Source organism: Triplophysa rosa, linkage group LG14 (genome assembly GCF_024868665.1).
Source record: "Triplophysa rosa linkage group LG14, Trosa_1v2, whole genome shotgun sequence".
Lineage (NCBI taxonomy): Eukaryota > Metazoa > Chordata > Actinopteri > Cypriniformes > Nemacheilidae > Triplophysa > Triplophysa rosa.
In genome coordinates, this window is record NC_079903.1 from 8,998,077 (window position 1) to 9,025,458 (window position 27,382).

At 40.5% G+C, this 27,382-nt stretch overlaps 1 protein-coding gene across 2 annotated transcripts; it reads right to left on the reverse strand.

Moving 5' to 3' along the window:
* Nucleotides 1-2,133: 2,133 nt before the first annotated feature.
* On the reverse strand, nt 2,134-26,753 carry scn4ba (sodium channel, voltage-gated, type IV, beta a). 2 transcript variants are annotated; one of them, XM_057350871.1, is made up of 5 exons: nt 26,221-26,753; nt 12,839-13,002; nt 8,357-8,576; nt 4,578-4,707; nt 2,134-3,433 (listed from the first exon to the last, which is right to left on the reverse strand). In XM_057350871.1, exons 1-5 carry the CDS (start codon nt 26,312-26,314, stop codon nt 3,340-3,342), a joined length of 702 nt encoding a protein of 233 aa, XP_057206854.1. In that variant the 5' UTR covers nt 26,315-26,753; the 3' UTR covers nt 2,134-3,339. The 2 variants fall into 2 exon arrangements, with proteins under 2 accessions (XP_057206854.1, XP_057206855.1); XM_057350872.1 differs by lacking the exons at nt 2,134-3,433; nt 4,578-4,707 and adding an exon at nt 5,763-5,878.
* Nucleotides 26,754-27,382: the final 629 nt, after the last annotated feature.

Consider the following 27,382-nt stretch of genomic DNA (forward strand, 5'->3'; position numbering starts at 1 on the left):
ATTGAATCCCAGCCATTCCTGCAGACATACAGTAACCTTACCTCTCTTATCAAGAAACCACACATCTAGATGGCTAAACAGCTACACACCACACCAAATCAATAAATATCCTAAAGCAAAGTAGAAAATCTGTGTAAAACCACAAAAAATGGAATAGCAAAATAGTTCAAACTTCAGAACAAGAAAAGGCAATATAATAATAATACTAAAGAAATCTGATGAAGATCAGTTCACGTTGCTTATTTTCCATACAACAGTCCACTATTTTAAGCCCACATGCCTATTTCTTATTTATTACATTTGTCTTTCTTTTGTTTTCACAGTATTGATGCTCTACATAATCTCTTTCTTTATGTGTCAGTTAAAAAAACCCCACTGCGAATCACAAAAGGCAACAAAGCTGCAAGTAGCACAAAATTGTTAAAAAAGTTAACCATAAATGAATTCAAAAGGCCAAGTGAGATCTCCTAAAAACTGACTAGCTGCTGTGTGTTAGTGTCAGAAAGAGAGAGAGCAAGTGATGGAGACACCAACACTGCCTCCAGACATTCAGATCGAGCAAAAAGATGACAACAGCTGGATTCTCAACAACAGACAGGACACTGAACACGAACCACATGACCTACAATACATCTGTACAGTGCACCTGACACACAGAGCAGCATTAAACCTTTTCTCCAATTCATGGACACCATTTAAAGGAATAGTTCACCTGAAAGTAAAATGTCATGATATACCTACATATTGCTTCAAACCTGTTTTGTTTATGATTGGAACTCAAATTTAACTGTGACAAACATTTTTTTATTTTATTCAGATTATTTTATTTGATTCAGATTAACAAACGTCGATCACACAAATAAAAGATGTCATGCTGCTCTGTCAATAGCATCCCAAACTGTTGAGATTGCTGAAGCCCCTGATTTCTAAAAGAGAGTCAAGTGTTTTGGAAGACTTCTAAATATGTGCACACATTCAAACTATCTATTCCTGTTCATATGATATCATATATTTCATATCCCAGTAACACCACCACAGGCATTCAGCAGTATATTCAAATATCCTGTGCAAAATCCCTGCATCGCTTTTCGCCCTAGAATTATAATAGCATTCTAAACACAGTTACGTTTACTGTATGTACATGAATAAAGTGCCCAGAAACAATCCCTCTTGCTATGCCATAACTTTAACCACCACGTACATTCATCTTTGGGTTATGGCGGGAAGACTAGTGAGGGTTTTGTTGCATTTTTTGCGGTGTAATTGCAAAGTGACATTCATTGCATGTTATGAAGTTGTCAATACATTAACATTTACAGTTACCTGATTTGGCAACATGGATTTGAATGACAGGAGGAGGCGTGCGTTTTGAATGATAGGAGGAGGCGTGCGTTTACACAATATGACAGACGCAAAAGTGAATTATCCATGTTCCTCCAACTGTTCTGTTTTATGGCACTTGAGTCCTAAATAATTGTAATATTGTAAATATTGACCTGTTTTGATAAACTAAATTCCTTTTATATTTGCAAAAATTATTCGAATTAGCATCAAGCTGGTCATTACTCCAAGTAGCCTATGAGAGTTTTAGGCTAAATGCTAGTTAGCTTCTGCTGAAACAAGGGAATTTACCATTTTAGTTTTTTTATTTGTAGTAAAACCCTTATCGCAAGTCATTACTGTTGTATTTTCTGTAGTATGATGAAACAATTATCCTTAGCATTGCATCTGTAAGGAGTAGTTAGTGTCTTTTTTAAGTGCAGCTAAGCACACAGAAGTTATATGCTAGCTTGCTAATTCAGATGCCAAGTCAAAATTAAACAACGTTGAGATCTGATACGAATCTGGTTGGTGCCCTAGCTGTGACATTTGGACGGCACAATATTCTTTACCGATGAACTACACTGTATGTTAAACACATACAAGACGTACTAGCAAGAGTGGCATTGCATACAAGCACTGATAGTGAAGTCCGGATCACGTCAGAAAAGACAGAAAAACACAGTCTGGAGAAATGGAAACATACACTAGATGTATAAAATTGTTCACATGCGTTTAAGAAAAGTTATTGGTTATAATTGTTAAAAGCAGCAGCATTCTTTTTCTACAGGGAGTTGGTTTCTGGGGGTTATCTTTTTGTATATTTTTGTGTTGAAGATTTTTTTGTTGTTGTTTTTTATTTTTTTGCATTTTACGTGAGCGTCGTTTAATTAAGTTATTTCGATAGCATTTGAAGGCTCCCAGGAAGCATGTGAAGCTTAAAGCGTTTACAGGCACCTGTGTTTTATCTAAAGCAGAAAATAAAATTCACATCAAAAGAAAACAATACAGCGCAGGACTGGATCCTGGATATATACAGTATACCCCTTATATCTGCATCGGTGGAAAGTCTTTTACCTTCAAACAACAGTAGGACTTATACTCTACGCAAACACACAGACGCAAATGCTTCAAGCTCACAGTCCTGTGTGACTGCATTTTGACATACGTCAGAATCAAATGCAAAACGCAAGCATGTGCTATATTTTCAGTTATGGCACAGTCAACTTTTACAATAATTTTTATCACTCTGATGGCAGAGCAATAACTTTCCCTCTATCGCCCCTGGAGTACAAAGGTTCGTTACTGCAACAGCAATGCACATTATGTAAAACAGAACCAAGCTCTTGCATTGCATATGTATGTGTAATAGTTGTGTAGAGTATATTTCTGGCTTGATGGTGCCCTCACATCCTGCTCTTTATGACCTAATAATCACTTGTAAAATTAGTGGGAGTGGTTAAAAATCTGTGTGTTAGCTGCTTGGGTTTGTGGTAAACATTTTCCAATTCTATGAGGCACCGGTGGTTATTTTCTGCTTTTATGTGTCTGTTATTCCTCCACAAAAGCGTTTTGTGTCGACTCGGGATTGTCTGGAATGCAGTGTGAAGGTGTATAAGGTCACACTGGAAGTTTTCGCAAACATTCGGTTACGTGGTTCTTGTGCTGTGAAGCATTGAACAGATATGGCAGTGTGTACAAGGCAGTTTGTGTGTGTGTGTCACAGGTAAGTCAGAGCAGAATGGAGGCACACCAATGCAACATCAATCAATCAATGCTTTCTGTACAGTTATTTTTTTCAGGTCAGGGTGTATGATCCAGCACATGGCATCTCATATTTTTCCTCAAGCACAATCTAAAATATAGTATATATTTTTTAACATATTTATATGTAGCATTTTTTATAAGATAATAAGAACAAACTGTCCATTGTTATGACTTTCGTTCGATCTGTTACATGTATGTATGCATGTGTACATATATACGTGTGCTCATATATGTACACATACATAGTTCTTTTCATGCCTTTGGTGTCGCTTTGGTGTCTGCTTTGGAGGCAGGGAGGCCATTTTCTGTGTTGTCGTTCCCTGTAGAGCTCACAAGGCATTCTTTACTGGAAGATAAAGAGAAAAGATGGGAAAAAATGAGAAAATACATATTTGAAGCTACAACGTGACACTTTGAGGGTCTATGAAACATATACTTTGAGTAATACACCGCTTGCAAAATCGGTTGCAGGTGTCATTCCAGAATCTTTTAAATGCTCTGAAGCATAATTCACCAACCAACAAACAAACAAACAAACAAATAAATGACATTCTCTCAAACTCACATAGTGGTTTACAAATCTTGTTTATATTCATATTGTAAAAAGCATTTCCAGAGACATTTTGTATTCACTGTGCAACATCTGGGGTAAGGATGTTTATGTGAACTGTGCTTTAAGTTCTCCTGAATGGCACAGTCATGTTCTGGAGATGTCAGACTTGTCTGATTGAAAATTCATCACCATCACTCAGAATGCTGTGTTATTGACATTTATTTTGCTATCACTGGGCTCCTGTCAAAGTCACCAGACCACTGTGGCTCTATTCCGTTAGCGTGACATCACAGTTTATCAGAAATAAGACTAGAAGATGACCGCAGATTCTTTCACTTTGTTGGACACTGTTGGTCTTAATTTGTTCTATGTCCCATGCAGTTTTGCTTATAGTAAGGCATTGATTCATGATTGTGGCATGTGAAATGTTACATTACTGTATGTGCTTGGAATAACACACACACACAAAAAACAATCCAGTTGACCTCTTCCTGATTATGTGTATCACCACGTTATTCTCAGCTAAACCACAATGCTTCATATAATGTTAACAAACTGTGAAGAACCTTTTCTTGCCATTGGATTATTTTTATGTCTTGTGCCTAGTGCATGTTGTCAGCATGCTCACTAGGGGTCCATATAACTGCTTTTAAAATCAAAACATGAAAGAAAATATGATAAATGTACAGTTTTATGTGTAGAGTTAAGCAGTGGAATAGGATACAAAGAAATGACAATAATGGGAAAGTAGTTAAAAAATATAAATTTCACCCTTAAATTCAAGTGGTTGTGATATTGTGAAAAAGGTAAAACCATCTTTTAAAACGTTGAGTTTAATATTTCACCCAATAAAATTAAGATAATGTACTTTATGACTAGAATAAATGAACAATTGAATTGTTTTTAAATGGGAAAAATCAGAAACTCTGTGACTTACTTCTTCTCCTGGACCTTGGTGAGAACAGCCACGACCACAGCTTTAATAACCATGATGAGGACGATCAGACCTATGACGCCTCCCAGCACAGACACAATGATGAGCGTCAATGTGTTGTCCACTACTTTTACTGCAAAGACAAGACAACAGCAAGATACGGGATATGTCATACAGCATGTCATATTGTAACATTCCTGAGTGAGACCCGATTGCTGAATCCCCAGGGCTTCCGCGATATGGTGAGGTTCCTGGTTAACCGGGACGAGTCCAGGACCTCACCTACAGCCAAGTCTCTGCCCCATTTGGCCACAATCCCGGAGGATTGTTCCCTGGCCATGGTGACCCTGAAGGACTCGGCACCATCCATTCCACGCCCTGCAGACCCTGCTCTGGCCACCGGGCTTCGTGGCAAGTGCGGCAGGAGGGAGTCGTGGGAGTCTGCATCCGATTCGTCCATCCAGGAGCCTCCCACACTCCCTGCCACTTCACTCCAACCTGCCACAAGTCTCGAGGCCCGTTCTAAGAAGAAGAAGAGCCGGAAGGGCTCTTCCTCTGCGGTCCAGCCGGCAACTCGGTCCAGGCGCCCTACCCCTCCTCCCCGCTCTAGGAAGCATGCCCCAGCCCCTCCTAAGTCCCCACCTCCTGTCCCGCCCAAGCCTAGTGTTCCCAAGTTCGACCTGCCCATTCCTCCCCCTCCCCGCCCATTTATGTTTATTTTGTTGTCAAACCCCAACCCCTTCGTTGTCATGTCAGCTCTGCCCCTAGTTTGTTCTGTTCTATGTTTATGGTGTCTGTCCTCATGTCTGTCGGTCTTGTCACGTTGGTGTGCCCCCTTGGAAACGCCTGGGGGCGTTCTTTAAGGGGGGGTTCTGTCATGGTCCTGCCTCTTCTTGTCATGATTTTCGAGTCTTGTGGCAGGATCATGACAGACCCACGTGTTTAATGTGGAGAAGAGCATGGCATTGTTTTGTTTTGACGTGTCATGCATTCTCTCCGGTGTCTCGTCTCTTGGCCCCGCCACCTTGTTTCTCCGTTAGCTTTCCATTTGTGTTTCATTCCCCTCACCTGCCCCATGTGATTTTCCCGGTATTTTGTAAAGTTGCCAGGAGGTCATAAAGATGCAAATTAGCTGTTGAGTGGACAAAGAACCTCTTCCCTGCTCAACTCTGATTAGTCGATTCAAACTCAGGTGGCCCTGCCCTCTCGTGAGTTTAAATATCGAGCCTGCTCTGAAGTCCACGCTTCTCTGCTCTTCCGGCTTCGTCTCTTCCTCTCGTCTCTTCGGAGACTGCCCTCCCCCCCTGGGGGAAAGGATGGAACAAGTGACTTCTACTGCCACGTGGTTGTTATCATGTAGAGTAGAGTTTAATAAACAACCATATATATTCATTTGTGATGGGTTTTCTGTATTCACGCTCACAAACTTGGTCCCTTCTACTGTGTTTCGATTCGCTTCCTTTGCTCTAAATCCTGTTTGGTAAAGTCACGTTACTTATGGCCATGAGATAATGTAAAGTATATAATATCATTGAGGCATTCGCTGGACGAATGCATACAAGTATTTGTTATGCTTTATATTACTAATCAGAGACCTTAAAATATGTATATTTGATCACTAAACTAAACTAAATTAATTCCTTGACTGAAATTGATGTTTTAAATAACTCATTTCATGGATATGATCTTGAAAGATCTGGTGGAAAACCATATTTGGTGAGCTTTGCTCATCAATATAATAACGTTAGCTAAAACCCCACTGTAAAAAATACAACTTCAAATTGTTCACCCAACAAAGGTAACAAAGTAATTTGAACAAAGTTTTTTAGTAGAAGAGGAAGAGTATTATTTTGAGTATGCTGAACAAAATGAGTCTAAATGTGGTACCAACAAAGATTCTTTTGTTGACTGTACTTAGATATCTAAGTGATTGTCCAAAGCGCGTCAAGAAGTTTGACCAACTTGCCAAACTGTGTAATCTCAAAAAACAATTCTAGTGTTTGAAAGTTCCCAGCATGCATTGCAGAATTTTCAATTTGCTATATTTTTTGTTTTTGTTGTCATTGTAAGTTACCTTTGGTATTTAGAGTTCCTTTTTAACTATGATGTTTAATGATGTTTGATGATTGTTACCATGATTGAGGCTCATGTGCTCAGTGTTGAGCTCTGAAGTAAATGACACAGGGAGTCCACTAAATGTTTAAAACACAAACAGCTTAAGCAGTTACATAAGCAGAGTGTGTATATAACATATCTATTAAGTAGAATTGAGTATTAAGAGTGTGTAAATAATAATAAAACAATTATATATTAATTTTATATAAAACATAATCTTTTGAGTTGGGCCAACTAAGTCCGTATTTGAGTGAACTCAGAAACTTGATTGTTGCATTTTTATTTTAAGTTGGTTCAACTATTTATTTCAATTGACAGTCACGTGACATTACTCAGATAATTCAGTTAGGTGAAATACTTGGCCAAAAGTTGAGTAAACTCAAAAAAGCTGTGCAGCGAGTTGCCTTGAAATTTTAAGTTAAGTCAACTTTTCATTTTTTACAGTGTACATCAGATACTGTATTTCCTAACTCAAACCAACATTGTGTTTTAATGCTGCTTTATGTTGTTCTTTGCTTCGCTTCATTTGTCATTATTCATTATTCGGGTGAAGTCAAACATATTTTTTAAATACTTGCTTAACATTTCCTTTTTAGGCATTAAAAACAAGGTCTGGCATGTTTAAAACATTCATTTCCATCATGAAATCCTTTCCTCTTTCCAGCATTTCTTCATTTTTATTGTACATGATTATTCTGTCAATGTTTTTTTTTGTCATTTGAGAACATCCAGTAGAACCTCTAGTTATTTGAATTATAACATCCAACTATTTATATTTTACTCTGTTTAAATTACAACATATTATGCACTCAGACATCTGAATGTGTTACTGTAATTTGATTTTCAGCAGAAAATGCAACAAAATACAAAAAATAATTCATTATATGGTACATTTACATTTTGTCATTTATTAGCAGACTAAAATTATTCTTTGCACAAGGTAAACACAATAGTCTTTATTATGATCATTTTCGTGTTACGGAATTATATATTGTATATTTAAAGGCATCACTGCCATGATTTTTAAATGGTTTTGTGAGAATGACCCACAGTGTAAAAAACACTGTTTTTTTTCGTATAATGTAAAATGTACAGATAAATACCGCAAATTTACAAGAACAAAGGGGGAAATGTAATTTTACAGGAATAAGTTATTTTACGGTTTATTTCTGGCGCCACAGCTGCCAGAAAATTTCAGTTTTTTTTACGGGAATCTGATGAGCACCTAAATACTGCTTTGGCTTCCTGACATGCATTTCTGAAATGAAAAAGATTATTATAATGGTCTCTTGATTAGTTGAACGACCCGTATATTGCCTAAAGATCTAAATAAATTAATGGGGAAAAGTCTAAACAATAATATTCGGTAACACTTTATTTTACGGTGCCCTTGTTACACTTGTTACATGCATTTACTATCGTATTTACTATAAATCATGCATGATTACATGTAACTACCCCTAAACCACACCCTAATACTAACCCAACAGTAAGTACATGTAATTAATTTTTATTAATCAGTACTTAAATGTATAATTACACTGTAAAGTGTAATCTAATCTTCTATTTTGTTTCTGATTGGCATCTTTACGTTGGAAGTGTCTAGAGATGAAAGAGGAGATTCAACATTTTAATTTTCTATTGTAGATCCATGTGTGCATACTGACATTTATCCACTACAAAAAGAGTGAAGGTGGCACTATGGTTGCGATCCTTCTCCTTGTAGTTCCGGGCGAAGCAGATGTATTCTCCCTGGTCCTCAAAGGTTACATTGTGCAGAAGGATGGAGATGTTACTTCGCTTACTGGAACCAACAAACTCCACCCGCTCGTGATCGATCTTCACGTTTGGTTCTATACCTTCAGCTGGAATGAGCGCTTCACAAAGCTGATGAGAAAAATTATAGACAGCATCACTTTCAGTGACCCCATAATAGAATCTGCACACTTAAGCCATACTTATAAATTTGAGCTACAGTACATATGTCAATAGATTAGTCTACATAACAAAATAATTTTAAAGAAATATAGCACAAACTTGTGCAAGCAATAGTTAATGTCATGTACTAGACATGTGGTTACAAGGACACCTGAGTGAAAAACCACTAAAACTTTGGGATAAGCTGGATAAAATAATAGCAAAAATGTCAAAAAGTAGCTATATGCCTGCATGGCTTCAGTACCCAAATGCGTTTTGGAAAGAATTTCCTGTTTTGTATGTTACTGTTATGAAATACAGTATAATGTGTTTTAGGGCTGTGCAAAAATATTGATACATGCAACTATCGCAATTTTCTATTTTTCGATAGTGACATTTTTTTACAGCCAAAAGTAAGTGGAAGCGAGCATGGCGAAAAAATATAAGAACGCTTCGAGGCCTCAGAGCTGATGTGTGGGCATGCTTTGGTTTTAAAAATAAGTCATGGAGTAATGAGTTATATAAAATAAATGATGTTTGTAAGCTTCACAAGTCATGACCCACTAAGTCACTTGACTACTGCAGTGCATTAGACAAAAAGTTTATTCCAAAAAGTAACAATGACATTTATTGTGCTTTAATGGATCTGTAGAGAGACAGACTGGGATTTGATCTTGAGAACCTATCATCTCCGAGAGGAATTTTAAATTGGGCTTAGCGAATCGGCACACGCATGCCAGTCCCCGCCCCGTGCATACGGGTATAAAAGGGAGATGGCGGCGGCCATTCACTCATCTTTTGGGCTGAGGATCCTGAGCGGTATCTCACGGTCGCTGCAGCGGGTCGGCCAAGCGTTGTGGCATGAAACCGAGATGTTCCCCTTCAGTCGGTCTCTCGATGTTGTGTTGAGAGACAGACTGGGGACCTATCTTTACATGCCACGGCGCTGAGCCGTATCACGACCTCAAGCTGAGCGACACTGACTGGACTAGCGAGTCACAAGTGAGCGCTACTGCGAGACGTAATCTTCCAGTGGGATCAGCACTAGAAGCATTCTGAGAGGTTTGTACCGACGGCCATCATGGGAGGTGGCGTTCGTCTCTATTTGAGAGACGCCGTCCAGCGCCATAAGAACACTGGGGAAACACTGCTCTCCTCGTTGAAGAGTGTGTTATGGAGGCCACATCCTACCACAAGGGGAGGATACATGCGCACACTCGTTGGTGAGACGCGCTGACATACGGACAGAGTCTAGTTCCATACCGAGATAAGAGGAGCTCTGTGCTGGGGAGAGCTTGCTCTTTTCTCGGTTAACCCGTAAGCCCGGACGGTCTAGGTGCTGGAGCATGAGGTCCCTGTGCGCACACAACACATCTCGCGAGTGTGCCAAGATAAGCCAGTCGTCGAGATAGTTGAGTGTCCGCACGCCTTGCTCCCTGAGGGGCGCCAAGGCAGCCTCTATGAGTTTGGTAATAACCCGAGGAGACAGGGCCAAACCAAAGGGCAATACCTTGTACTGATACGCTCTTCCCTCGAATGCGAACTGCAGGAACGGTCGGTGCCCAGGGAGGATGGAGATGTGAAAGTACACGTCCTTCAAGTCGATTGCCACGAAGCAATCTTGGTGATGAACTGAGCCCAAGATTCGCTTCTGCGTCAGCATCCTGAACGGCAGCTTGTGTAGGTGCTTGTTCAGGAGGTGCAGATCCAGAATGGGGCGCAGCCCCCCACCTTTTTTGGGCAATATGAAGTACGGGCTGTAAAACCCGGAAGACATCTCGGTTAGAAGGACAAGTTTGATCGCACCTTTCACCAGAAGGACGGGAGCGTCCTCCCCTCGAACCGAGGTGTGGAGAATGCCCCGAAACTTGAGCGGGCGCCTGGCGAACTGGATTGCATTACCGAGACGGATCATCCTCTCTAGCCAGCATGATGGGCTGGTGCACTCTTGCAAAGCGCCCAAGAACCGTGACAGTGGAACCAGAGGGACGATCTGCTTCCCCTTGCTGTGGGAGGCTGGTTCGGTGACTGACAGAGCGGTCACCTCGCACGGGGCGGAACCCCGAGGAGGTCGACGGCTCTGTTGACTTCCCTGCTTGTTGTCACTGACTGACGCAATGTCCGGTGGAGGTTGCGGCCAGCAGCTTGGTCCGCCCAAGACACCGTTGAGTCGAGGGTGCTGTGGAGGAAGAAAACCCAGTGAAAAACTCTCTTTCTGTGAGAATGTGGGGACTTGACGGAGGCAACGTCCCTCTCCAACCCGTGGGCGCTGGTATGGCCGGGGTCGGGCCCGATGTTGACTTCCCTGGGTTCTTCCCGTCAGGGCCACTTAGAGGTCTTCTCAGCGGCCTGCTGATGGGGGGGCAGATGCCTTCCTCCGCGGGGGTCTGCGTCTCGGGTGGGCCGTCGTCTGGTAGGGCCCTGGAACCGGAGGAGCCACCGTTGGGGGGGCGGGGCTGCTGGGAAGTAGGCTGCGCTCGGGACCGTGACGACCGATAGGTGGTCACGTCGCGGAAGGATCTGCAGTCTGCTTCTGCACTGCGGAGAATTGTTGTGACACATCCTCTATGTGTCACCAAACAGCCCAGCTTGCGAGATGGGCTCATCCAGAAGGCGGGCCTTCTGGGTGTTGCCCATCTGAGCAAGATTGACCCACAGATGCCTCTCTTGGACCACGAGTGTGGACATCGACCGACCAAAGGCACGTGCCGTGGCCTTCGTTGCCCGAAGCGCGAGGTCAGTGGCCGTGCGTAACTCGCTCATGCGAGTTGGGTCGGCCTTCCCATCATCCAGGTCTTTCAGGGCTTTAGCCTGAAAAACCTGAAGGACCGCCATAGCGTGGAGGGTGGAAGCGGCTTGTCCTGCAGCATTGTAAGCCTTCGACACGAGTGTTGAAGAAAGCTTACAAGCCTTGGACGGAAGTCTAGGTCGACCCCTCCAGGTGGCAGCTGTCTGTGGGCACAGGTGCACAGCGACTGCACGCTCCACCTGGGGGATGTCGACATAGCCTTTGACCGCCCCACCATCCAGGGAAGTAACAGCCCCCAAGCCCGCTAGCCAGGAAAGCACCGAGAATGGTGCATTCCAGGACTTAGTGAGCTCCTCATGCACCTCCGGGAAGAATGGCACAGGGGACGAGCCAGGTGAGCGTGCTGGGGTGTGGGTGGTCTGCGAAGCCGAAGCTGACGGAGCAACATCCATAGGAACCCCCAAATCACCCCCGCTGCTCGCCGAAGCGGTCGACCTCGCCGAAGCGGCAGTTGAACTCGCCTGGGAAGCAGACGGGGTGGCGGCAGCGCTCACAAAGAACGTAGCCAGCCGTGACAGCAACACCTTGATCGCCATGCTCTCACAGACAGAACATGCCGGATCGACAAATCCTGCCTCAACATGCTTGACCCCCAAGCATGTGACGCAGGTGTCATGCCTGTCTGACTCAGGGATGAGTCTGTCACACCCAAGGACATGCTCGCAACTGTGAGAAATTTGCTCTTTTAGGTCTGTAGCTTGCTGCCGAGATGCTCAGGGAAAGTCCGCTATCAGCAGGGAGAAGTCTGCTGTTCTGCGTCGTAAATCCAGCAGTGAAGAGATAACCGCTTGACAATCATATGCCACGCAGGATCCGAAGAACAAAGAATGAGTGAATTGCCGCCGCCATCTCCCTTTTATACACGTATGCACGGGGCGGGAACTGGCATGCGTGTGCCATTCGCCAAGCCCATTTGCGTTTTAAAATTCCTCTCGGAGATGATAGGTTGTCAAGATCAAACCCCAGTCTGTCTCTCAACACAACGTCGAGAGACCGACTGAAGGGGAGCCAGGGGTTTTATACTGACCATGTTCATTGTTTTAACTGTAATGCACCACAGCAGCGAAGTGACTTGCGTCACCACCTTATTCCCCTGTGCTATCCACTTGAGCGGTGCAATCTACAGTTTGGGAACCCAAACCTCTGATCTAAAGGTCCATGCATCGCACATCACGGCCTTATCCTTACAGAAAACCCCAGGTGGTGCACAGCATGTTGTGTTTCTAGCTCTACTTTTTACATTTTCTATTTAAAGTATTGCAATATATCGCAAATGTGTATCATATCGAAATACATAGCAATATATTGTATCGTGACCCATCTATCGTGATATGTATCGTATTGGGAGGCACTTGCCAATACACAGCCCTAATGTGTTTTAGTGTTTTGTAAAACCAGTTGAGAGATACATTGGGGGTCTCACCGGAATCTTTGTTCCATTGTCGTTGAAATGCCAGTTAAAGTACAGATTTTTAATCCCGATGCAACTTGAGTAAGTGCAGGGTAAGAGCACAGAACTTCCATTCAAAACTTCCACAAAATTAACCTTCCCTGTAGTCACCTCCAATGCCTGGGCATACCACACTCCTAACATACAGAGAGAGAGAGAGAGATTTAGGGTTAGAATACACTGTAAAAAATCCTGTAAGAAAAATGAAAATTTCTAGCAGCTGGGGCGAAAAAATAAACCGTAAAATAATATTTTTTTCTTTGTAAAATTACATGTTTTCCCAATTTTTCTCGCAAATTTTCAGTCTTTTGGTGTGATTTTACGTTATTTGCCCGTATTCCTAAAAATGACCGTTTTGACATTATTCGTGGAAAAACTGTAAAACAATAACAGAAAAATTCTGTAAAACTTTTTTTCCAATAACGAAAAACCAAACAGAAAAAAAAGAGAATACATGAGTTTCTCAGGAAAAAAAACAGCATTTCCTTCAACAATGGGACAAATTTTCTCATCATATACCCAAATATTGTATATTGCCAATGAAATCATATTTATGTTCCAAAGATAGTCCTCTGACCAAAACATTTAAAAAAACATACCAAAAAAACATACAGATCTAAATATTAATGACCTTCTCAACTTTCTTCATTCGTGTTACATAAATTGCCATTTTAGCTTGTCCAATTAAAAATATCAATAACCTATTGACATTTCTTTTCTTCACCCTTAAATTAACTTAAAAAATAAAACAAACATCTTACACCGTGTCTACACCGGACGCGGCAGGCATGACGCGACACGACAAAAGGCATTAGAACTCATTATAATTAAAAAATTTGTCTACACAGGCCTGTTGCGTCTGATGTAGACAAGGTGTTAGAAAACCTCTTCAAAGGGAATAAATAATTCTTCAAGAGTATTATTAGATCAAATGAACAATGAAAAATAGTTTCTCTAGAAAATGCAAAAACAACATTTATTAGTAAGATTGACACAAAATGATTGACAGCGACACGTATAAGAGACATAAATAAACTAACTTATAATGTATGCAGGATAATGGCAAACGGTGGGTGAAATAATTTATAAATGTTATAAAATTTGTAAATTATAAAATAAATGTGTTTTATTGTATGATTGTTTGCATTTTTACATATCAATTTATTAAAAACTTTTGACAATATTCCCAAAACACAGTTTAAACTATAACGAACAAAAACATTCTCCAGAGAGAGAAAGAGAAAGTGCAGTCATCTGTGACTCATTATGTTCACAGCACTTGTTGAATAATGTCTTATCAGTTGTGATTTTTCACAACACATCTGAGAACCGGCTATCATTATCAAAACAGCTCAAGTGGTCAGTCAGTGCTAGAGGCTGTTGTAGACATAAACACAAAAGTTATAGAAACAAGGAGCAGAAAAGAGGATATTTGTGCTTTAAACTATAACAAGCCAACAGACCAACTTGTTGTGTGCCAAATCGCAATAGAAAAAACACAAAACTATGTGTGATGAGATAGATTTAAAGGGTAAGCTGTATTCTAACCCCTGATCTGATATTGAGCATGTGTCTGAGGGTCATGACTGACTATTTTTAAACCCACTCGTCCCATCGCAATATTTGATTTCACTGTGTGTGTGTGTGCATGATATTGATATTGTAGATAGTGGTAAACACAATGTGTCTAGCGAGACTTGTCACAAGACATTTGAGAACCAATGAGATTAGAAGTTATCGAAGTGCTGCCATATTTGAATCCAGCACGTGGATATACTTCTTTTCATTAGAATTTGTGCCATATAAACCAAATATTTATCATTTTCCTCACAGACATTTCACTTCAGAAGACATTTGAAGTCATCTGGATTATTTTTAAATTAGCATGAAACATAATAGCTAGGCTATATATCTATAGCAGTAAGATACTGTATGCTACACAGCTACTGTCTAATGTCTTGTTCCCCTTATTTCAGAAGACACCATAATCCAAAGTGATAATTTTGTGATATGATAACAAAGCTATGATGCTCGAAAAAGTGATTAGTAAAGTTTAGAACAAGCAGGCTGAGATCAAGCAGCACTGCAGGACAGTATACTGTAAAAGACGCTGGTTGTTGGGAGCTCAAGAACAACACCATCAGCATCCTCACCAAGGTCACGTGTCTCTCCTGCTGTTGATTCCTGAAGCTTCTCTCAGAGATGGATGAGCAGCCAATATGACTCTTATTCATCAATGAGGCCACTCTAAAGCTGAGAGCTCACATCACAAACACACGCAGAACTGATGAGTAAATGATGCTGTCAGATGGACAGCTGATGGGGGCTTTTTTCTTTTGCTCTTTCTCTCTCATGCCTCCCTTCCTCTCAATCACCACTTTTAAAGTCATTTCTTTTTAAGACAATCAATTTTTTGACCCTGATGTCTACTCTTAATGTTAATGTTACATAATGTTGAGCATTATGCAAGCAGGTAAAAGCATTAAAGTAGCTTCTATGCACAGTTGTTTAGGACCAAAAGCAATTGTCAAATGCATAAATGTTTCCTTTTTCTGCTCTTACTATTGGTTATTTCACAACACAAATTTGGAAAATGCATTATGGCTCACAAAATATTGAACCTTCAGTTAAAACAGAGCAGAAGAGAGGAATCCAGTTTCATTGTTCTTCACCACTATAATGGTAAACAATGAGTGATGTAACAGCCCAGTGATTTTGGTAATTAATCTAAACCCAGCACATCACACCAAAGCAAAACATTCAGAAATGTGGATCAGATTGTGTCCAAAGGATGTCTCTCCTACTTAGAAAACAGCAAAGCTAATAGAGAAAAGACTGAAAATAATGTCTTATACTTTCACAGTACCAGGTACTTAAGATCAAATGGTTGTCTGAGAAAAATAACATGGTCAGCATTATTTATTAATTTGTTTATTTTTATATTCACTAATATATCTTGCAAAATCTCATTTAGAGTGAATATTTATTTGAATATGCATATGAGATTTTGAAGCTTTTATAGAGAGCTTGATTTGAAGTTTATTTATTTTATTTGGTCATTTTTGGAGCTTGTGTAACGGAGGCCAGCTAGTGAAGAGCTGTGCAGTGTGTAAACCTCACTCCCCGACCAACAGAGACGCTCTAGCGTCTGTCGCTAGAGAGTCTCTGTTGGTCGGGGAGTGAGGTTTACTGCGGTCTTTAGCCTCCTCGTTAGAGCGCCCGTCTCCCATCCGGACCGTCGCCGGTTCGAGGCCCGCGCAGACCGGGGCGAGTAGGACCGGTTACACTTGGCAGCATTCTGTAACATGTTAAATGAAGATAAAGATGAATGTTGGAATGAATTGTCCATTTAAAAGGCATGACTACCTGTGTGTACAGTATAGGAATGATTTAGTGCACCTAATGTACAAGCTGTTGTAATTAAACTGTTACCTCATTGCGGTCTCTCCATCCCATTTCATAATTTCCTTTGCCATTGTGTTTGGATTAATCCCTCAAGTGAATTATTAAATCCTACAGTCTTTAATTATGTCGCTGCAGAATTATATTCTTATTTTAAGAATACATCAATGTAATACCTCTCTCTTTCTCTGTCTCTCTCTATATATCTGTTTTGTTGAACAATACATTTTCGCCAGTCCATGTTGTTTATTGCTTTCGTCCACAGGCAGTTGGCCACAGCTGGCCCTGCGGTGCTTTTTCATTTGTAAAGAGACTCTGGGCCATGCTAGATCATGCGATCTAAGCGCATGGTTTAAAGTGCACGGCGCAGGTGCACTCAGGGCATGTTCGAATCCACTTTTGCCAATTTAACGATGGGAAAGCGGTCAGCGCGCCCGGGCGCATGGTCTAGATGGGTTGTCCCGATTCTCTTATTGAGTAATGGGTGTTTTGTAAGATCAGAGTCTCATCTCTCATTCAGTTGCGCTCGCGCCATAGCGGATTCGCTATTTACACGGCGGAATTCGGAAGAGCAGACACTTCTCCAGAAAGAAAACGCGTCTGCTCGTGCGAGAAGTTAAAGCGCGCAAGCAGACCGTCTACAGGACAAGCCGGATTTTCATGTCCACAATAATAATATTTTACATTGTAATCCATTTATTTATAATATTTGGCACTACAGTATTGTGTGCTGCTGCGTGTCCCTCTGTGTGTAATAAGCGGAATGTACGATTGCTGTGCACCTGCCTATAGGCGCATATTCCTAATGCGCTCTTTGAATAACTAAAACAATATTGCGCCATTGACTTTAGACCAGGTTTGAGTTGGTATATGGCTCAGTCTATTTTCAGCTCCTCAAAATAGCAACGCGCCAACAATGCCCCCGAGCACAGCCTTTTCTTAGACAAACACGCCCATGGGCGCACAAATGAGCGCAAATGCATTTGCTATTTAAACAATGCAGAGCAGGGCGGAAAAATGAGAACTGCGTCGGGCGGAAACTAGTGTGACGATGTGGTATGGGAGCACTAAAAAAGATCAATGTAGCAGACTACGCCACCCTGTTACCAGGGAACTAAATGAACCACAAAGGGAGCACACAGGTTCATTAGTGTAAAGAATGAGTTCCAAAATGTGGATATAGGAAAATACAAAACTTTATTTAATATAATTAATAAATATATTTAAAAAAAGGCCTGTATATGAGTATGGAACTGAGTATGGAACATCTATATCACAAAATCATATCACCAGGTGCACAGGTCACAACACATGCACATGGTAGGGTTAAGCATCAATCCACAGTACTCAGTTTCCTCCCGTTGGAGGAAAGAGCACTTCTCCAACTTGGCCTTCAAACCCTCCCGTTCAAGACGACTTCAAACAACCTCCAATCTCTCTAAATGCTGAGCAACAGAACAGTGGAGAACACCACAATATCATCTAGATATAAAAGTAATGCCTGACATTGTTGGTCTCCAAATAGCCTCTCCATGAGTCGCTGGAAGGTAGCGGGGGCGGTGCACAACCCAAACGGCATTTGATTAAATTTAAACAAACCGAATGGTGTGCAAAAAGCAGTCTTCGGCTTGTCCCCTTCTGTGACAGGGACCTGATTGTACCCACTAGCTAGATCCAGGGTAGAGAACCAACAGGCCCCTGTCAACGCATCCAGCGACTCTTCAATACGGGGTAATGGAAACGCACCCTGTCTAGTCTTGACATTCAACTTTCTTCTTAACCAGTACAATCGGGGAAGCGTACGGACTACAACTTTCCCTGATTACCTGAGACTCCAGCAATTGATTAATGCTAATACTCTGAGGGAGGTATGCGGAGATGTCGTTGCCGCACAGGAACATCGTCTAACAATGGGATTTCATGGGAGATAAGATTTGTGCACCCCAAGTCGCCATTGCCCTCGGCAAACACAGTACAGTGCTTCTTAAGTAAGGCTCTAACCTCACTTTGCTCGGTTGCTGACAACACTGTCAAATCCAACACTGCAATCTGTTCAGACACGGTGGAACTAACTGCTTGAGATCCAGCACTCACTACAACCGGTCTAACTTCAGTGACACCCGCTGGTGGGCAACCCACGTGCACCCTCACTAGTGTGCCTAACACCCTACGGGGGGAAAGCAGGACATCAGAATTGCCTGCATTAACCACCGGCACATATGCGGTGCCTCCAACAACTCTCACCAAAGCAGGGGAGGCTAATAAACTCTCAGGAAACCCAGATTCAGTGGGCTCAAACAACACTGTACTACCTACTAACTGTTCTGCACAAGTGGCTGCAACAAACTTAATAGTACCACCCGGAACCCGACATGCCCGAGGACTGCGCAAATTTACTCTGGTCGTACGCTCGATACATTGACCACCTTGATGACAATACTGCAAAGCTTGGAAAACAGAACATGGCGCATCAACAACCTAAGGGAAACTAAACAAAGCAGGGCCATGTTGGCCAAAGAGCTCCTGGTAGCATCGCCCAAGTACGTTCATTCCCAACACACCTGGGGCAAAGAGCGCAAACCACCAGGAGGATCCCTGACCACCAACACCCCGCATTGCGGCACTACTCTTCAACAAAGCTCGACGTCCAATTGTATATAACCCATATACGGGATAGAAAGCCCATTTGCAGCTCTCAACTGCAACCAAGAACATGACCTCAATCGGTCTTGACTCCACGGCTCAAAATACTGAACAAAACAGCTCTCTGTAATGTGTCATGGAACAGGGAGGTGAGACACGGATAGAGGACCCAAGTGCAGACAGTGGGTAACAACAGACTTTAATTATAACTACAAAACAAAGACCCAAGTGGGGTTAAAATAACAAATAAGGGTATAACATGACAGGTAACAGGAACACGGACTAACTAAACCTAACAAGACTAAAGATAACATATGACATAACTACAAAAGACTAGACTACACTGACAAGACCTGAACTCACCACAAGCAACGAGTGACACACACACACAATGAACCAGCACGGGATAGAAAACACAAGGGCATTATAAAGGGGATAAATCAAGAGGTAACAGGAGCGGGGCATGAACTAATAACGAGCACTAAAGAGGGAACAACAGGGCAGGAACAATGACAAGACCTGGAGAGAGTATGGCAAGCCAAAAGGGCCAAAACGCCTCTCTCCACATGAAACAAGAGGTTCTACCATGGCTCTGCCACAAGATCAAGAAAAGCAAGACACGATGGGGCAGAACCATGACAGTAATGGTTGATACCATCGAACCGGTATCAATCAAACAGGGGACTGACACGCCGCCAATTAAAACATTGAGATGAGGGCACGAAGACATTAAATTGGATGTTGAGCTAGACGGATTATAACCATTGGAGCCAGTTATCACCCCAGCCGAGCTGTGGCTCTTCAGCATGGCGGGATCTAGTTTTCATCAGATCGTTGCTGCCTGCTCACAGCGGCCACTGAATCAACACCAGGGTGCAAAGGCACTCATGACGAAACGCTTCCCCCTCACAGTCCTTTGCAAAATGGCCTGGTTTTTGACCACGCCTGCAAATAATGGGCACACTACGAAAATATTGATTACGCGGACGAGAGTTGGTAGCTTGCAACCGCGAAATACTCTGGGAGAGCAGATTCAACTGCTCCTGTTGAGACTTTAGCATTTCTCTAAGCTCGCCCTTAACGGTAGAACTATAACTCCATAATCCTAGGGAGTTATAAGGGAATAAGGGAACAGATAAACTCCTACCTCGTGTGCCACCCGGCATCCCTTCCTGCTCCCAACGGATGGCTTCACTGCGCACCTTGAAAAACATAATAGGCTGCCGCCGAACAAATTGTTTAAGTTTACGACGAAGGCAACTATATGCCACATACTCTACAAACTGATCTCTCAACAAAGTCTCTGCATCTGACATGGCATTAGGTGATTTCTGCCTAACTTTCTCCAGGAGAGCCAGCAGGGCCAGGGAAAACTCCAACGTCTCCCCCTCCTGCTGCCTCCTAAAAAGGCTTCCTGCAGGGCAACATAGGACTGGGAACACCCATATAACTCTTGTGTTATTATTGTATATAAGCCATATAATAGTTTCATTTTATCAAAAAAGTGTCATGAGACACAAATGTATTTAGCATTTTCCCGCGAGTTGCCATGAGTTGCCATCTCTTCAGAAGAATAAATGAATGTCAGTTAATAATTTATCTTCTCAATCCTGCATTTTCCTTCTTGCTGACAGGACTGTTTCAGGATGAGTTCACTTTTACCTCCAGGCGAGGTCAGCTGTGATTTGCCTTTTTTCAGCACTGCTCAGCACTACTCATCAGATGCTGGATTTATGTCTTTTACAGCATGATGTGAAGTAAATAATCGTATTTTGCATTTGTAGGTTGCATTTACTTATTTTACAGGGTTGCAAAACTCATAAAAATGATTAGAAAGTAAAATTTCATAATATTAAAGGAACAGTTCACTCAAAAAAGGAAAATTCTGTCATCATTTATTCACCCTCAAGATGTTCTAAATCTGTATAAATGTCTTTGTTCTGATGAACACAGAGAAAGATATTTGAAAGAATAATTGAAGCCAAACAGGACCCTATTGACCACCATTTGACCCCATTGCTTTATAAATGTCTGTGTTCTGTTGAACACAAAAGAAGATGTTTTGAAGAATGCAGGGCATTAAACAGTACTGGGGCACTTTTGTCTACCATTGTATTTTTCTCTACTATGATAGTCAATGGTGGCCAAGAACTTTTTGGTTACAAGCATTCTTCCAAATATCTTTCTCTGTGTTCATCTGAACAAAGAAATGTACACAGATTTAGAACAACTTGAGGGTGAATAAATGTAGACAGTATTTTTATTTTGGGGTGAACCGTTCCTTTCAGCTCCTTAAGGTTGAGCCTTTTTTGTGTAAAAATAACATTGTTTTGGACTTTTTTGAGAGTTTCAGGTCATAGTTTTAACCCGCTTTCAGTGATATCCTCTTATAAAACATTTCTTGTTTTTCTTTCATTGTGTTCCTCTTTTAGCCCACATCCATCTCGTAAGCGCCTATTTGTACCTCTATGCACTATCTCCTTCCATTCCTCCTAATTCCCCCTGAGAGGCTCGATGAGTGCAGTCTACAGGAAAAGAGGGCGGGGCTATCGCTTACATTAATGCGTCAGCCCTTTTCATACTTAATGTACTGACTGCAGCATTGCAGTGGGGAAGACGTTGATCTGATCATGTTCACCACAAGCCACTTTGTCAAGTGGTTTTCCATATTTATTGATGGATGACCTGCAGGCAGATGGTGCGGATTGTTTCAAGAGTTTTATGGATTTGGTGGATAGGTTGTGTACAAACTAAAACCTTTGTCACTCCGGTTCTGAGTGCTTATTCCTATTTTGTAAAGTTCTGTATTTACCAAAAGTTTGGTTATGTATACCTGCATCATATGTTAAGAATGAAGTTTTAATGTGTCTTTCACTTCCAAGTTTTGGAGTGTGAACAAAGACCTAGTCACGCAGGCTCAGATTAACAAAGTTTATAATCGTATTAAACAAAAATAAATAAAACGTTTTTATAATAAAAACTTCTGATCGTATAACTCACAGAAAGAGTTATACGATCTACAGTCTAGAATCTGAAGAACAATATAAAACATTAGGCTTTATGAGATTACAAGTCACATACTTGAAGGGAAATCACATTATTCTGTCATAGATCTGATTCACATAATAACTTCCCCTTAAACCAACGCCCACCCTCCCATTCAGTAACACTCTCGAGAAGAAAACTAATTAAAGAAAACAATCCCCCTCTCTCCCATTATTCTGCCCCTCATAAGTATCTCTAGTCTCTTTCTCTTATTCAGGCCATCAATTTACAGGCAGCTAACATATCTCATTATCTACAGCACTGACAAGTCAATCCCTTGACTATAAGTATTGGAATGTCAGGAAGTGAATGCCAAAAAATGTAGCACAACTGCTACGCCAAGAAGATCTTGCTAAATGGGTCAAAGTTTAATTATGATTGAAAAAGCTCACGGAAATAGAACAATACAATTTAAGTGGCTTTGAGAATACCACAGTATACATTGTATGGGCATCCTTTTTGAAGTGGTCTCCAATACACACAAGCACTTGATTGGATTTCATTACAATGTTAAACTTGATTTTTAATGTTATGGCTTAACATCCCTAGTGAAAAATAAATATACTAAAATGTATTTGAAATACATTTATTTCATGCTAAGTATACTGCAAATCCATTTACATCTTATATACTTAATGAAAATACACTGCGATTGTATTTGTGGTATACTAAATTGGTATACTTGAAGTCTGCTAAATTGGAACAACTAATTTCGTACTTAATATACTTTAATTGTGCAGAAATAGTGCTGTAGTCCAACTAAAGATACATTTAAGTGTATTTGATTGTGCTAAAGTGGAACTGTTGCAAGTATGCTTCAGGTACACTTTAAATATATTGCATTGAAAGATTGATTTTATTAAAAAATCATAAAATCCTTATCAAAAGTGACATAAGAACACATTTTTATTCAAGCACAGGCTTAATGTAAGAAATGTGCATTGTGTATAAATAGTTCTCCAAATAACATTAATTATATTTTTTATCAGTATGTCATAAAAGTAAATATGTTAGTACATTTAAACAATACTTAGCATGAAATAAATGCATTTTAAATTAATTGTTTTTTACTAGGGATATTAAATTCATAATGGAATCTATGGAGATCAGAAAATACAGACAGAGAAGTGAGATAGACACAGACAGAGAGAGCGAATTGTGAACACAATGTTCAGAAAAAGCCTGTGACATCAGCATATTGTGCCCAAACTTTAGCGCACAGAGCTCTTACTGTTGGGTTGAATCTAATTCCCTCAGACCACTTGGCATCCATTTTGACAATGTTTTGGATATCTGGGTAGTGTAAATACTTCTTAGACTGAATAAAGAAATCACTAAAACTGCAGTTCATGCAAAGTAAAAATAATAAAGTATTTTAAATAATGACTAACAACTACCATTACAAAATATGCCTGCACTGAAATGATCTGTACTTAGTTAATAACTGTTCAACCAGATATTAAAATTCTGTCACAACACTGTTTACTTGTGTTGTTTAAACCTGTGTGACTTTCTTTCTTTTGCAAAACATAATGGCAACCATAGCTTGAATGGTGCACATTTTATTATTTTTGAATATTTTTTTAAAATGTGTCTACCTATTTGCATCTATGAGCATCATCGGCTTCTTGTGGTTTCTGCGGGATCTCAATTCAGAAAATTCAGCAATATAATATACGCATATAGTACAAATAAAAAAGTTATGGTTTCCTAATATTTTATTTAGTTATTTATTTTAGGCTGGTAAAATGTGAGTTAAAAAGCTAATCATTTAAATTTGAGTAATTCATTAAACATGTGTGGGGTTAAATCACTGCTAAATTTGCACATACAGTAACAGGAGGATAAGACTACATATGTTATATAAATACTGTGGTTTTATAAAGACAACATGTTTTCAAACGTAAATAAGTTGATACACTTATAGTAATTTTGGATGTGTAAGCCTGAAGATACATTTTCAATATGTACTGCAGCAACTTTCACAATAAATATTGCTTTATAGCAGCTTTACAAAGAGTGAGATAAAATGACTGCAAAGAGGAGAAACTCTAGAAAAACAAAACAAATATAAACAATTCTGGAAAGTAGCTATGCAGCAGGAAAGGAGAAATGAATGCTTAGAAATCAATATTAACACTTGAAATGAAACAATAATAATGTTCAATAGACTTGAAATGTTTGAAAAAATAAATATTACAATTTATGAACTCTTTTGAAATTATGGAGAACATTATTTAGAGAATTATTTAGCAGTATGACACCATTATAGTAAATGGTGACCAAATTCTCATTTTTGAGTGAACTGTCTCTTTAAAAAGTGGCCTGTACTGTAGCAAAATCCTATCATTCAGTGGAGTATCAGAGAGGAAGATTTCAGGCATGTGTGTCCTTACCACCATGAGGTGATGGTAGAAGAGATACCACAAGTGTTCCTCACACGCTCCGCATGCCATGACATTACATATGTGCTCTTGGACTATTTATAGAGGACTATTCTTACCCACTCCTCTATTTGACCACAGATTGCACAGGAGACAGACTGTGTCCTCTTTATGTGTTTAATGAGTGTAAGTAGTAATATAATAGCATGTAGTGTCCATTTGGTGGTAATACAATGCTAAATACTTGTTGAGGGCAGAGCCATTTTTGACACCAGGATAACACAGTAGAAAACTGTAATTTAACTGTTATAATTTAATGATATTCAAACATAATGTAAAAAAAATAATTTTCACATATTTTTGAAATACGGTGAAAAACTGTCAAATCACAGAAAAATATTGCAAAATTACCAGACAAAACATGCAATCAATTATATATGTAAAAACTGTTATTTTCCTGGCAGAAAATTTCTATTTTTTACAGGAGTTTTTACCGTGTATGTAAGAAACAAACTCTTCATTTTTAAGTTTGTAATACAGTAAGGTTAAAATTAAAGAATGATTGTGGAGTTTACGTATTGATTTAAAGACTTAACGATGTTTAAAAAATTGTGGTTGGTCTGTTAGCTGTCAGATCATCTGCAATGCTGAAGTACTCCTAAAAGTTGACAAAATAAACTTTTAACACAATTGCTGTTTTAAAATGCCCAGTCTCTCTCTTTTGGGAAAATGCCTCTTTTTTAAATCAGCAATACAAACATACAGTATTTTTATGAACTGGAAAGGCAGGTAGACCTGGACCAACGCTAACCAACATAAACCATCATGGGACCTCATGGACTAATCATCAATGACATCACAGTCAATCCTGTGTGACATCATTATCACCCACAACATTGAAACATAAAGCAATATATCAAACGTGCCCATTTGGACCTCTGCAGAGGATGCATATTAACCCTCTGAGTTCAAGCTTTGAAGAAGAAAGCGAAGGGAGGGGAAAAATGACCTAGTTTAACGGCCTCTATTTCACCTTCAAGAAAAGGAGGGTTGTGAGGGGGGGAGTTCTGGCTTGAAAGAAAAATGCCCACCTGCTCAAAAAGAAGTAATGTAATTCAAAGGCAAAATTCAGCGAAGTGTTGAGCTCAGCATAGCTGCTGTGCAGTGATACTCGAGAGTCGCACGACCCAATACATCATAAAGACACTCGAAGCACGCAACCGCGCATTCTATAAACAGCAAACTGCAGATGAAGCAAACACAATATTTGTTTTGGTGTCTCACGGGGTGCATAAGATATTACAGTGAAGGGGATGGAAAAGTAAAAAATCAAGTTTATAAGACAGGATATTATGAAATATTCATCCTTACAAGTGAACTGAGTGTGAAACTTTATGATGTAGTCATTAGAAAACCCATATTATTTGGCCACTAATTTGCATATTGGGTGGGATGTGTTCCCCCTCAGAGTCTATCGTGGTTACGGCCCTATTTTTAACAGTCCTGTGAATATAGCTTGGGGAGTGACTGAATATTGATTGATTAAAAGCATTGCTTATTCATGTCTGAATTACAGTTGACATGCATTAATCTGATCAGTCATAGAATTTTAAAGATTAAAGTCAAGGGGTTTGATACACACTTACCCATTGACTTCCTAATGCAATCTTCCCTCCTAAATTAACCAAACCGTAACTTCACCAAAGACAGAGACCTTAAACGAAGTGACCTGACACAGCAACAAGTAAATAACCCTGCTTGTTTGGTCCCCTCAGTTTGTGCAAGCAATGCAAAACTGCAGCATTTTGGCACCCATGTAACTACGAAAGGGTAGAAGTAAACAAGCAGAGCAAACAGTAGGTATTATTAAAAGACTCTTACCAATCAAAAGTGTGATGACCAGACCTGCATGCAATGCATCGCCGGTTCGTGCACACCTGTGCTGGAAGGATCTTCTACCTTGTTGCAACTCCATGTCAGACTGTCTGCTCACTTGACCGTCTGTCTTTGGATAAATGTGTTGGTGTCTTGGGTGGGATGGGTACGAGTTGTTGCAGGGGTCACCCGGGACAAAAAAAAATCAAGAGCGTTGGCAAGTCTTGCAAGAGTGCCTCCTTGTCTCCTGAATCTCCTCCGCAGTGTGTCCTGGACCAGAGTGAACTGTAGAGGACCTGAGCATGTGATGCGTCGTTGTTCCTGTGATCTGTGACTCCCAGTTGCCGGCAGTGGCTTGCTGATAGTCACTCAGCGTGTGTGCATACGCAGGAAACGCTGCATTTATTTATAGGCAGAGGCTGTCGGTCTTACCCCTGATTACGTGCAGCATGCTGGGATGAGTAGCCAGAGGAGGGGTGGAGAGGGTGGGTGGCGTGTGTGTCGGCAGCCGGCGCAGGAGAGAATGAACCACTGCAGAGGCACGGGACGAGCGAGAGGGAGAGAGATAGACCGAGTGGAGTGAGGGAGGGCACGAGTGTTTGTGAGGCGGGGATGGGTGTGTGTGTGTGTGTGTGTGTGTTGGGGGGGGGGTTGTCTTTACGACTAATCACATCTGTGGAGATCATAAAACCTTCAAGAGAGGTATGTACCCTTCAAGGGTCCTTTCGTATAACACATGTCTGATATGGGACCATCTCTGTCTTTCTCTTTTCTTACGTCTTCATTCAGTTCTGTCCTCGACATTATATATTTACTGCCTTCTTCTATAATTTAGCTGCACTGCTCAGGGAAAATATTAGGGGAAAATACTCTTGTGTAGCTGGGGAACAAGGCAAGAACACCACCAAGAGTTACAAAATGCCCAGTGGAAAGTGGAAGCCCAGAGTAAAAATCTGTGACTTTGGACCTGGACATAAAATGTTTTTACATTTTGAAATAAATAAATATTTATTTTGAAAGAAAAAAATAAATAATCAATTGAAATAAATAAATAATATTTTGAAATTAATAAATGTTTTGAAACAAATAAAATTAATAAATATTGTAAAAAGAAAGAAAATCCTTAATGCTCCTCTTTTTCATTCTGAAAAGTAGGAGACTTAGATCT